The following is a 13,605-nucleotide window of genomic DNA, read 5'->3' on the forward strand; positions in this document are numbered from 1 at the left end:
ATCTCTTAGTCAGGGTTTAACTAATATGGGTTCCATATGCTGTCTTGCTTAAGAATATAAGAAGTGCCTTGAAGGATCACACCAATGTTCACCTAGTCCAGCATTCTCTGCAAGAATTCTAGCAGCCAGGTAGTGCACTAGAGATGGACACGTGGCTTAGCAGTGACCTTCTGTGTCCACCCCTCCTCTACTATAGCTCTTGCTTCATCCCTATGGATCCTTTGCTAGGTAGTGTTCTGTTAACCAGAAGACATTTCACTATGTGACCCTGGAATCTTCCTAGTACATTTTTATCCTACCCTTCCTCCAAGGAGCTCAGAGCAGCACACATTGTTCTCCAGTCACCCTCTTTATTCTCACAACAACCCTGTGAGGTAGGCTAGGCTGAGCGAGTGTAGCCATCCCAAGTTACTGAATAAGTTTAATCACAAATTGGGGATTTGAACTAAGGTGTCCCAGATCCTAGTCCAACACTCTGACCACTACACAACACTGTTCCCAATGGAATGCTGCCACACGGTACTATCTCTAGAGGCTATTTACTATATGTAGTTCCGTGACATGGAGAGGTCTTTCTGTGGTATCTTTTTGCCCCAGGAGAAGTTTCAACCTTGCAAGTAGAATCTTACTGTCTACCTACTGGTTATGTTTGTATGTGAGGGAGTCTCTGCCCCTAATAAGATGTCAAGCCATCCTTAATTTCTCTTATCTTGCTGGCTTATTCCTCTTCTGAGTTTCCCTAGGGTTTTCAAGGTTAACATCAGGGCTAGAAGGGAAGCAGATACCGTTCTGCAAAGGGTTGGGGATGACAGATTCTGCATGTCAAATTCAGAACATGCTGTGAGGACTTCAAAAGCCCAGGGAAGAAGAGGAAAACTTGCTGAGCCAAGAGCAGAAGAAGAAAGCAGGGAAAGGAGCCGTGACCACCCGGCAGAGGAAGGCAGCAGCAGGGAAGGACCGTTCATTCAGGTTTAAGGCAAGGTTGACAGGCGCCTCTAAGGTTTTCTGTGCTGTCACGCACGGGTGCTTGGCTGCAGAATAGAAGTGCCGTCCTGGAAAGGGAGATGCCACGCAATTAATCCTAATGAAAGAGATGCTTCACAGGAGAGCCACAAGCTGGTGGGAGATCAGGAGCAAGAGAGCAACAGGACTGGTGAAAGAACTGCTTGGAGTTCGGTTGCTGGTCTCAGTGCTGAACCACAACAGATGCGCTGCTCCTTCCGGCTTCTTCAGCTTGCCATTACTCCCTGCTTGCCTTCCGTGTTTTTCTGTCTTTGATGTTGCCCCTTGGTATGCTTTGCCTGCTGACAGCAGAGACAGACCATGTTTTGAGTTGGGTTTCCAAGGATGTAAGGGATACTTCAAAGAAATCTTGAGATTCTGGGGTTGGTTTGTTTTTTAAATTAAGCAGATAGATATATTTCATTTGGAGCAACGATTTTTATTTTAAAATTTTTATTTTAGATGTTTATCACCTGCTTTTCTGCCTAACAGAGGTCCAAAGCAATTTATAACATTTTTCTCTCCTCCATTTTATCCTGACAACAACAACCCTCTGAGGTAGGCTAGGCTGAGAGAGTGTCACTGATCCAGGCTCACCCAACAGGTTTCCATGGAAGAGCTGGGCTTCAGACCTGGGTCTCCTAGATCCTGGTTCAACTCTCTTACCACTGCACCATGCTGGCTCCCAAAATTGATGTGTGGGGTTTTATATCCATCGAATGGCTGTTATTTTTTTTTAAAGCGAAATAACTGAAGTCAACTGACTATTTCACCATAATCCTTTGAGCTGCTGCTCCATGACCATGTTGCAAAGAAATCAGCAGGGCCCATTTTTGCATGGGCAATTGTGTACTTAGCCATTTCTGTGCAGTTATGGGGCTAAATGTTGCTTTTTAAAAAAATCCTCATGAGTCTTGCAGTTTTAGTTTTTAAGGAAATTTCTACCCTAGTGACAAAATTCATAATGAAATTACAGATACTGGAAGCCCCAAGGCAGAAATCTCCCTCAATGGGGGCTTAACCTCCCTCTGACGTTCCTTGTTAGAAACGATTTACATCAGGAATCATCCTAAATGGACTCGGTGCCTCATCAGCATTCTTGGGAATGAAGATCTATGAGCCAAAGCAAGGAGAGAAAATTAAAATCCAGACAGCCACTGGAAAGGCTACTCGGGGGTGTGGAGAAAGAGCACCTTGTTGCTCACAGCCTAAATGCAAGATTTAACATACTAACTTTCATGACTCTCTGACTTTCTGTCAGGAAGAGAAATAACCCCCCAAAATCGGGAAAAGGAGATAATCACTATAAAAAAATTGGAAAAAGGAGATCTATGAACAAACCTCTCATTATAAGTTTGTAAATCAAGTTGCATATACAGGGTGAAAACATCTGTACAGGAACCAAACATGTATGGCCTGTTACAGCTTCCCAGCCTGGTGTAAATTTACATCTGCTTAACCAGTACCGTCCTGTGACATATCCATACCTACAGACAACGACTATAGGTCCAGACTCCCCCGTTTCATTTCATCCTCTTCATCTTCCTCCCCCCATGAGCTCCTCCCCCCAAGGCTGGTGGCAAATCAGGCAGTTAATGGGAAATTAATCAGGCAGCTGTGCTAACGTTAATGGCCAAGTCGTTAAAAAGAGATTCTTTACACATTTTTAATTACAGCAATTAAAGCAAGTCAATAAAATGTCTCCCCACACCCCCCATTTTGTCATTAGTACTATTGTTATTAAAGGTGCTATAAATTCCACATGCAAAAAAAAAAAAAAGAAGAGCTGCGCCACGGGGAGGCACCAGCCTCCCTCTCACTAGTATCAAGGTTGGTGGCCAAAATGTGGTCAAAAAGAGATCTAAAGATGAGTGTCTGGCAGTTTTAAGGGTAGAGCGGTGGGTGTGGATGTATGAGGAGGGGTGTTACACAGATGGATGAGTAACTGGCAACATTGAGTGGGGAAGAACAAGTCAGTTGGCTTTTCCCACAGGTCATTGCTGCTTTAAAGTTTATGAAGCATTTACTGGTGTCACCAGTGCTATGAAAAAAATATGTCCAGTTGCAGGGGGAAACTCCACTGAAAAGTTTAGAGAGAAGCTAATTTCATGCAGTTCACTTTGTACTTGAGGTATAGATTTCTAAGTACATCCAGCTCACATCATTTGGAAAGGGTGCTCACATGTTATCAATTGCTACTTTTCAAAATACACACAGCAGTGACCTGGGGTGGACCAGGCCTTTTCTTACCAAGGGGAAAGCGGCAGTTTGTACATACTCATGCCCTTTTATAACTGAACTACTTTCCCATATTGTGTACTTGGTGATCCATTACCACACTCGAAATGTATTGTATGAAGCAGTTCTCACAGTTCAGCCAAGCAAAATGTGAGAAAGGCTGTCAAATTTCTAGGTGCCATGGTGACTCAGATCTTGGGAATTTTTCCAGCTTTGAATGTAAGTGGGCAGAAATCCTGCAGTCAACTCCAGATCTTGACATTTTAACTGCTGCCCCTCACCAAAACAAATCATTAAGACAGGACTGCACAACTGGTGACCCTCAAGCCAAATTTAGTCCACCAGACCTGTATGGTGGCCAGCCAGCTGTTTGACAGCCATCCTGGTAAGAACAGGTGATTCATCAAGCCCCTGGTAGTATGATACCTAAGCTAGTGGATGCATTCAGTTTGGGGGATCAGAAATTGTGCATGTTGGCATTAAGAAGTCCTACTAGACCTACTAACTCTGAGGTATTCCTGGACATTTTGGGAATGGAGCCTAGGGGGTGGGGGTAGACGAGGGGAGGGTATAATGTAGGGTTGCCAACCTCCAGGTACTAGCTGGAGATCTCCTGTTATTACTACTGATCTCCAACCAATAGAGATCAGTTCACCCAGAGAAAATGGCCGCTTTGGCAATTGGGCTCTATGGCATTGAAGTCCCTCCCCAAACCCCACCCTCCACAGGCTACGCCCCAAAAATCTCCAGGTATTTCCCAGCCCGAAGCTGGCAACCCTAGTATAATGCCCTACAGTCCACTCTCCAAAGCATCCATTTCCCCCTGGAGAACGGACCCCTCCAGTCTGGAGACCAGCTGTAATTCCAAATCTCCCACCTGGAGGTTGGCAAGAAGGGTCCTTCCACACATGCGGAATAATGCACTTTCAATGCACTTTAACAGTCGTTTGCAAGTGAATTTTTGCATTTCACACAGTAAAATCCAGCTGCAAAGTGCATTGAAAGTGGATTGAAAGTGGATTATTTGGCATGTGTGAAAGCGCCCTAATTAATCCTACTACCCCTGGGCCTAGTAATCTTCTCTAAAAAGTCCACTTTACTTTGTGATTTGTCAGCAGGGCAGGATCCACACCATGAAAGTTTTGGGCTGCTTAATTGTTCCTCTTCTGCACTTGGCTACAATTAGGGTTGCCAGGTCCCTCTTTGCCACTGGCGGGAGGTTTTTGGGGCAGAGCCTGAGGAGGGTGAGGTTTGGGGAGGGGGGGGGGACTTCAATGCCATCGAGTCCAGTTGCCAAAGCGGCCATTTTTCTTCAGGCGAACCAATCTCGATCGGCTGGAGATCAGTTGTAATAGCAGGAGATCTCCAGCTAGTACCTGGAGGTTGTAACCCTAGTTACAACTGGCATTGAAATTGAGGTTTCCCCATAGCATTTAATGAAGTGCTGTGTACCCCATAAAAATCCATCCCCCAGAGAAAGAGCTAACTACATGTACACCCCCTTCAGAAAAGGGCTTGCTTCTCCTGCAATTTTCCTTCCCTTGCATTGTTTTCAGACTAATTAATTACTTCCTGTTCAGTCTGGGCTTGCCCTTTTGTTCTCTGCATTCAGGAGCAAATGCTTGATTATCAGTTCTTGTTGGAGGAGTGGGGAGGCTTAATTACTGGGGGGGGGGTCTTTGTAGTATGCCAAAGTCACTGCTCATACTTTTAAAAAAATTGTATTGTTTATTATCATTGTAACGCTATCGTGATCCTAATAAAATGACGAAAACAAAAAACAGCGACTTGGCTTGCTGTGCAATGTAAAAAAAAAAAAAAAAAACCAGGCCCCTTTGTCCCACCCTCCAGAGATGATAATCAAGCATTTATTCATGATTGCCAGGAGAGAACCATTTCAAAGAAAACAGGAAGTAATTAATCAGGCTGGAAGGTGAAGAAAGGAAAAAAACAAACCAAAAGAAAATGAGGAGTCTGAGGAAGCCTTCATATAATGCTTCAGCTGTCCATAGGGGGCAGTCTGGTTCTGCAATTGCATTTGAAAGTCGCATGATGGGATGGGGTGGGGGTGCCAGAAATGAAGTCTTAATAATAGAGCAACAAAGAAAACAACTGGAACTCAATGGGCTGACCGCAACATCATCTAGATGGTCTGTAAAAACAGTGACCAAATCGCGGCGACTGCAAATTAAATGACTGGCAGGGGAACTAGACTGGGCCTTGTTCTCACCCATCTTCCAAGGAGCTCAGGATGTCAATAACCCCTTTATCATCACAACATTCTGTGAGGTAGATCAGAGCAGCACCGGTAGTCCTCCCCTCCTCCACTCTATCCCCACAGCAAAACTAGGAGGTAAGCCTGAGGGAGAGGGAGGCTGGCCCAAGGTCTCCCAGCAAGCTTCCATGGCAGAGTGTGGATTTGAACCCAAATAGCCTTGTCCACCATTACACGACACCAGCTTTCTACCCTTGCTTGCTTGTTCAGGGACTCTGCATATATATCGCGGTAAAACATAACAGACTCTGCACTGGGGACCAGAAGTGTTTGTCATATGGAATCAGTGGAGGAAATAGCATTTTCAGGTGTCTGAGCAAATGTTTATACCTTTACCTAAAGGGTTTGTAGATTGCCAAACACAGTTTCCCACCACTTCTAAGCTCCTATAATGCCTCTGCCAAAGTACATACAGGCTGAGTACCATAAGTAGTCCGTATTTCAGATCTTTCCATATTTGGGATTTTTTTGGAATTTTTGCATATACTTAATGAGATATCTTGGGGATGGGACCCAAGTCTAAACACGAAATTAATTTATGTTTTATATATACACATAGCCTGAATGTAATTTTAAACAATCTTTTTAATACTTTTGTGCACATTCAACCATCAATGGCACTGCTGAGGGCCTGTGAGTAATGTCTGCACATCAGCTCAAAAGGTCTGGTTTTCGGATCAGTCCGGATATCGGATGTCTGGATAAGGGATACTCAACCTGTACCATGTATATATGCTCTAGGACTAGATTTGGGAAGCCAAGAGTAAGCCTGAGACTGCCTTTGGTCTGATCACTTGGAGATGACACATTGACTGTTGTTTCTTTTGCAGACATGGGGAGCTTTGAAGAGAGTGAGAAGCAGCAGAGTGTCTCGCATGGAGAAGCTGCTGTCATCCGTGCTCCCCGAATTGCCAGCTTCCCTCGCCCCCAGGTCACATGGTTCCGTGATGGACGCAAAATTCCCCCCAGCAGCCGCATGTGAGTAAAAATACGATGTACGTCACAAGACCCTCTTTCACAGTGGAAAGGCTGTATTGCCACCGTCGGTGCTGACCAATTTACAGTGCAATCCTATGCAGAGGCCCAAATGTGGGAAGATTCTGGAACACAGACAAAAGTCTAGGTGCTCCTGACCTTCATCAGGGAGAAAACCTCCCATGCAGTTTGGATGAGTATGGAAGAGTTCATTGTGTGGTGTGAGGCATGAACTTCAAGAGATACGTTCACTGTAGACATGCAAGGCTATGCACTGGATTCCAAGCCGCCCCCACTGGCAAAGCTGGCTCTGCATCCAGCGCCAGTAGGGGCCCAGCCTCAGGGCAGCTGCAATGTGGCACCAGCAGTCACAGAGGAAGCTGGGGCAGGGCCCAGCTGGGCCAGTCACTGACATAGGGTTGCCAGCCACCAAGTATTAGCTGGAGATCTCCTGCTATCACAACTGATCTCCAGCCAACAGAGATCAGTTCATCTGGAGAAAATGGCCGCTTGGGCAATTGGACTTGATGGCATTGAAGTCCCTCCCCAAACCCCATCCTCCTCAGGCTCTGCCCAAAAACCTCCCGCCAGTGGCAAAGAGGGACCTGGCAACCCTACACTGATGCATAGAGAGGAGCAGGCCAGGAAAAGCAGAGGCGAGCCCAGAGGATCTACAGCTACCCCAGCCAGCCTTAGGGCATAGCCAATGGGAGAGGTGGCTGAAGGAGGAGGGAAAGCTGGCAGCCTTGTAGGGAAGAAGAGGAGGAGGAGAGAGCAATCACCACTCCCCAGGAATCGGCCAGGTGTGGCTGGGGATTCATGAATGGTGGTGAAGGATGGGATTAGACAGCCTCTTTAAAAGGGGCTCCTGTAAGAGGCCAAGGAAGGAGGACAGGCACAGCTCCAGGCGGCACAAAATGTTACCTGAGGAAGAGGAAAGAACCAGGTGATGCAACCCTCTTCCCTTCTCATTCTGAGGCCTGGGGAGGCCCACCAGCAAAATCTAGCAAGGCAGACCTGGAGAAGAGGGAGCGCCACAGCCTGCAAGGAGTTTGGAAAAGGGAGTTACCATCATAGACCCAGATTGCCCGCTCCTTCCTTTCTTTGGAATAAGGTGCTACAACAAGCCAGCCAGTGATGATCATGGGGAAGTGAAACCATTGGCAAAGTATCAAGAGCGCATAGCAGTGCCCTTTGCACTGCCAAGATTTCAGTGTACACTGTCAATCATAGCCAGCCTCATGTACCAAGACATGCTATTTTTTCTGTTGTTGTCAGTGTTGTAAGGAGGGCCTGCCCCACCCCACCCCACCAGCAGTTCAGGCAGAGATCAATGGATTTCCCAAATCAAATTAGAAACCAAGGAGCATTACTCCAGTACTCCTCTCTCAGCACTCATTCCCATATTCTGTATCCAAACCCTGCCCCAAACCTCAGAGCCATCTCCCATTGTCGTAGCCAAGTCCGTAGATGTGGATGCCAGCACTCCCTCCCAAGGAACTACACATTTTTCCTTTTGAAGGTTGGAGCCCCGAGAAACCAGAAACCTCTCTGGTGCATCATCAGCTTAAGAAGTCACCTTACATCGGTGCATAAAATGTCTTACACCGTGCAGTAAGCTTTTGTACCTGAATGCTTGCGATTGTTGACTTCAGCAGCCCCTCTATGTAGTCTCTCAGAAAGGTTGTAGCAGCACCTCCTCTGTTCCAGAAAACCATCCATTAACAGGTCATCTTCCTCAGTGGGACAGTTTCTTCCAGAATGGCGCATGGGTTTCAGTGTTGACTCCTGTGAGTTGGAGTCAGTTTTTGACTTCCTTTCCTAGTTCAAAGACAATTCTCTTTCCAGCCTGAACCATCACTGGGGTTTGGATCAGCACATACCTTGTGGGGAAGACAGACAGGATCAAATGTGGATGATAAGGAGAAGTTCAGGGAACAAGAAGCAGACACCTTAGAGTCTCCCATCTGGGGAGCATTACATGAAGTTCCCTATTGGGCTGCCTACTTTCTATCTCATTTACCAGCTAACTGCCCCCTCCCTCTGCTTAATGGCCCATGCCCCCACCCTGTCTCTGAGGCATCACAGAGCACCACGTGTCCACCAATACCATTCAGTGCTGGCCACCTCCACCATATCATAGCGATTACAGCTGATTAAAATTTATAAGAGTTGAAAGGGGGGCACTTCCCTGCAAAGTGGTGTGTGTGAATAAGATATCCCCATCTGATTAACAGCTTGGCACTCATAGCCACGAGCTTTTGCAATCTTAAAAGAAACTATTTTTGTGCTTCCCGATTGTTGAAAATTACAAATGACCTTCTGTCCATGTTACAAAAGTAAGGAAGATGAAGAGAATTCGCCAAGTCTCTCTGAACAGGGAATGAGACCTTGCACACCTAAAATGCAAAGAGCAAAATCTCTTTCCCCAATCCTAACAAACCTGTATACCCACAAACTTTCTTTTTTGCAAGCCCAGTTCAGAGATATTTGCCAAATTCTCTTCATCTTCCTTACTGTTATGATGAGCATTTGGTCTTCCTCTGTGGGTTGTAAGTGTTATGTGTCATCAAGTTGCTTCCGACTTATGGTGACCCTATGAATGAATGACTACTAAAACGTCCTATCGTTAACAGCCTTGCTCACCTCTTGCAAACTGAGGGCTGTGGCTTCCTTGATTGAGTCAACCCATCTCATGTTGGGTCTTCTTTTCCTGCTGCCTTCCTCTTTCCTAGCATTGTTGACTTTTTCAGTGACTCCTGATTTCTCACAATGCGACCAAAGTACAATAGCCTCAGTTTACAGCCCATTCCTGAAACAACGGCGTGCGGAGTCGGCGGGGAAGAGGCGCAGCGGCGTCTCTTCCTAAGCCAATTCGTGCACGCCAGGGGAACGAAAAAAGCCATTTTCCGGCTTTTTTTGTTTTCAATGGGGCTAAAAGTCCCATTGAAAACAGCGAGGTTGCGCCTGCTAAAAAGCAGGCGCAGCACCGTCATTCACGGCTCCGGTGTACCACGGTGAACTGGGATAGGAAGCCACCTAACCAGCGGCTCCTCTCCCGGCCCGCCCCCAGAACGCCCCCCCCCTGCGCCAGCACTGCCTCTCTATGCCGTGGCCTGTGCCACAGAGAGGCCTCGCCGGCATAGGGGCGAGGCACTGTCCCATGGCGCTTGGCCGCCAGCGGGACTGGCCTCGCCGCCAGTGTAAGTGTGTGTAATCACACGATTACACGCACTTACGCTGGCGGCGAGGTTACGACGCCTCCAAAGAACTTTCAGCCCAATTCTCAGGAATGGGCTGTAAGTCATTTTAGCTTCTAGAGAGAGTTTAGGCTTGATTTGATCTAGAACCCACTGATTTGTCTTTTGGGTGGTCTATGGTATCCCTAAAACTCTCCTCCAACACTACATTACAAATAAATAAACTTTCTTCCCGTCCTCTTTCTTCATTGTCCAATGTTCACACCCATACATAGTGATGGGGAATACTATGGCATGAATTATCTTGATCTTGGGTGTCAGTGACACATCCTTACATTTAAGAATCTTTTCTAGCTCCTTCATGGCTGCCCTTCCTAGTCTCAATCTCTTTCTGATTTCTTAATTGCAGTGCCTCTTTGAGTTGATGATGGAGCCAAGGAATAGAAAATCTTTAACAATTTCAATTTCTTCACCGTCAACCTTAAGTTATATAATAATTCTTTCTTTCTCTACTCCTTCTCTGCTCCTCCCTATTTATTTGCTTCATTTTTATACCACACTTGCTGCAAGAAGCTCCGAGCAATGTTTGTGGTTCTCTTCTCCTCCATTTTATCCTCACAACAACCTTGTGAGGTAGGCTAGGCTGAGAAAGAATTACAGGTCCAAGTTGACTCATTATGAGTTGTGGATTTGAGCCTGGTCTAGTCTAACACGTTAATTGCTACACACACTGGTTATCACCACATTAGCTGTATTTCATTGCACCCACCTGTTATTTTCTTCCACTACAGAGCAGTGGAAAGTGATACAGAAATCTTAGATGTGACGGTAGGTATGAGCAGACTGTCTGTCAATAGATATATGGTAAAACAATGTATGAATGTTGCTAGGCCAAGATCATGTTCTCTTGGTATCCTCAGAGAGAGAACCATTCTTGGACCAGGTACAAAGCCTAGTCTATAAGAAAATTACCAGCAACCTGCTGTCTCTAACTCTCATTCGCAAAGGAAAGGCATAAGGCAGACGCATTAGCTGAGCCGTTTATCTGAGAGAATCCTGCCACATCCCATCTTAATGGGACAAAGTGCGAGGGAATGCAGCTGAATGCGCCCTTGTTAAACTAACATTAAGGATGTTTAACAGATGTCTCGCGTGCATGCTATTAACATCCAGAGATAGACTTGATAAACTAATGGCTTTGTTTATCATCTAGAAAATGAATTTAAAAGAAAACAAGGAGAGCAAGATGTAAGAAAAGGCATTGTCTCTTTCTTAAGGGTTGTAATATTCCATTCCTCAGGAAAGGGGGAAAAATTGCCATGTCTTCCTACACAGACAGACACATTCATAGTGCGGTACAGCATTACCCCTCCAGAGAAGGATCATTTTTCAGGATTGGAAGCTTTTCTAGCAAAAAAAGCTACCTGTGTATATGCTTATGGGCAAAGCTCATGTAAAGGGTATGAAGTTCAGGGGTACAAAGACTAGCACAAACTGATCTAGCATGAAGAAAATGTAAGAAAACCAGTAAATATGGCATATGTATTCATGTTACAGTATACATGTGGCCACAGTTCAGAGAGTGGCACAATGTAGCTTAGTGTGTATTTGGACTTGCGCTATGTTCACAGGAACATATTGCACATACATATTATTATCTATAGATCTAATAGTGACATGTGGCCCCCATCTGTGGATATTTAAATCCGTAAATTGGGGCCACTCCAACACTAAACAGATTTTCCTGCAAACTTGGAGAAACAGGTCTGCAGAAAAATCTGAAATCTTTTTTTAAAATATATTGAGGAGTTTAAATCCCCCCCAATAAAAACGCATCTGTGCATGCGCAGGCAACACACTTACCATGATTCTATGGGAGTCATTGGCAGCAGTCATTGGGAGCCACTCCAAGATGCCGGGAGCCGCTCTTGGCCTAGCTACTGCAGTGGGGGACACCGGGAGCCGCTCCAGGCCTGGCCACAGCAGCAGCAGACACTGGAACCTGCTGTAGGCTCAGAGTGGTTCCCAGACACCTGCAGCTAGCTTCAGAAGTTGGCGGTGGGGCCTGGAGCTGCACCAAACTCAGTGATGGTGGGGGGAGATGGGATTCCCCCTCATAATAGGCATAATAATAATAATAATAATAATAATAATAATAATAATAATAATAATAATTTATTAGCTGCCGTTCTTCTTTATGGAGCTCCAGGCAGTTTACAACATAGATAAAACACATGAAATACATTAAAAACATAAAAACCAAAATTTAAAATCCCAACTACTAAACATAACCAAATGTAAATTTAACCAAATAAAACTGTCTTCAACTACCTCCTAATGATTGAAAGTGAGGGGGCCAGGAACACCTCCCTGAGGAGTTTGTTCCATAATCATGGAGCTGCTACTGAAAAGGCCCTCTCTTTTATACCCACCAAATGAGCTTCTTTAATTGACAGGACAGTCAGGAGGGCCTTTCCCTGTGATTTTAATTCCTGGGCAGTAACATATGGGAGAAGACGGTCCTTCAGATACCTCAGTCTGATGCCCTATAGGGCTTTAAAGTTCAAAGCCAGCTCCTTGAATTGGGCTTGGGAGCAGATTGGTAGCCAGTGTAATTCCTGTAATATCAGGGTGACGTCCTCCCAATAGCTGCCCCCAACCAGCAGTGTAGCCACAGCATTCTGCACTAGCTGTAGCCTCTGAACACTCTTCAAGGGTAGTCCTAAGTAGAGCACATTGCAGTACTCCAGTCTAGATGTAACTAAGGCATGGATCACTGTGGCTACATGTGACTGACCCCGGAATGTACACAGTTGACACACTAGCCGAAGTTGAACAAAAGCACTCTGGACCACTACAGCCGCCTGGTTGTCAAAGATGATTGCTGTGTTGAGTAGCTCTCCCAAGCTGCGAACCTGACTTTTCAAGAGGAGTATAACCCCATCCAAGACAGGAGAGATCCCAAGACCCAGGTCTGCCTTTCCTGCTAACCCAGAGAACCTCTGTCTTGTCAGGATTAAGCTTCAGTTTGTTCACCCTCATCCAGCCCATTACTGGCTTCAAGCATGGTTCAGAACATCAATAGCACTGTTGGAATCAGATGGAAAAGAAAAGTAGAGCTGGATATCATCCGCATATTGGTGACACCACAGCCCAAACCTCCTGGTGACCTCTTCCAGTGGCTTCACATAGATATTAAATAGCATGGGGGACAAGATCAAACGCTGCAGAACCTCACAGGTCAACAGCCATGGGGCAGAGCAGGAATCCCCCAGCACCACCCTCTGAGACTGCCTTCCCAGGTAGGATTCGAACTACTGTAACACAGTGCCCCCCAGTCCCAATGCTGAGAGGCGGCTCAGTAGGTTACTATGGTTGGTAGTACCGAAGGCCACTGAGAGGTCCATCATATCCCATCATCAGGCAGAGCTGAGCCATTCAGTGGCAGAGGTGGTGGTAAGCAATTTTCTGTTACCACAGCTGGGTCTCTGGTTGCAGTGCTTGACCGAAGCACGTTCGCTTATACAGAAGAGAGCAAAGGGATGCACTAAGAACACTGGGATAGTAGCTGAGCTGTTTCCCTGCCCCTTGTGACAAAGCCTTTGAGAATCAATCTTGCCGCAACCTCCACAGCTTAATTCCGAGCTACTGTTTGGCTCTGGAGACTGGCATAGAGCTACTGAGAGATGCCATGGGCCTCTTGGCAAAGATTCCCCACTGGGCCCCTTCACTTGACACCAACCAGACCGAAGCCAGATAAAAAACCCTGAGCCCCGCCCCCCCATCTCATCAACCCCGTTTGCATCAGCATCAGCATCGTCTCCAAGAAGCCTCGTAGGACGCCATGCAGAGACCTAAAATAGAACTTGTCCCAGCTGCGTCTTTATGATGTATGGCATTATAAGACAGGGGGTA

The 13,605-nt window shown here is 46.0% G+C and overlaps 1 protein-coding gene across 1 annotated transcript in view; it reads left to right on the forward strand.

The window, feature by feature from the left end:
- The window catches only part of SDK2 (sidekick cell adhesion molecule 2), a 408,808-nt gene that overhangs the window by 307,956 nt on the left and 87,247 nt on the right, over positions 1-13,605 (forward strand). Inside the window, exon 4 of the mRNA XM_056856751.1 lies at positions 6,346-6,493. Within this exon, the coding sequence (XP_056712729.1) occupies positions 6,346-6,493 (148 nt within the window). The remainder of the gene's footprint in view (positions 1-6,345; positions 6,494-13,605) is intronic.

This window comes from Euleptes europaea, chromosome 1 (genome assembly GCF_029931775.1).
Source record: "Euleptes europaea isolate rEulEur1 chromosome 1, rEulEur1.hap1, whole genome shotgun sequence".
Classification (NCBI taxonomy): Eukaryota; Metazoa; Chordata; class Lepidosauria; order Squamata; family Sphaerodactylidae; genus Euleptes; species Euleptes europaea.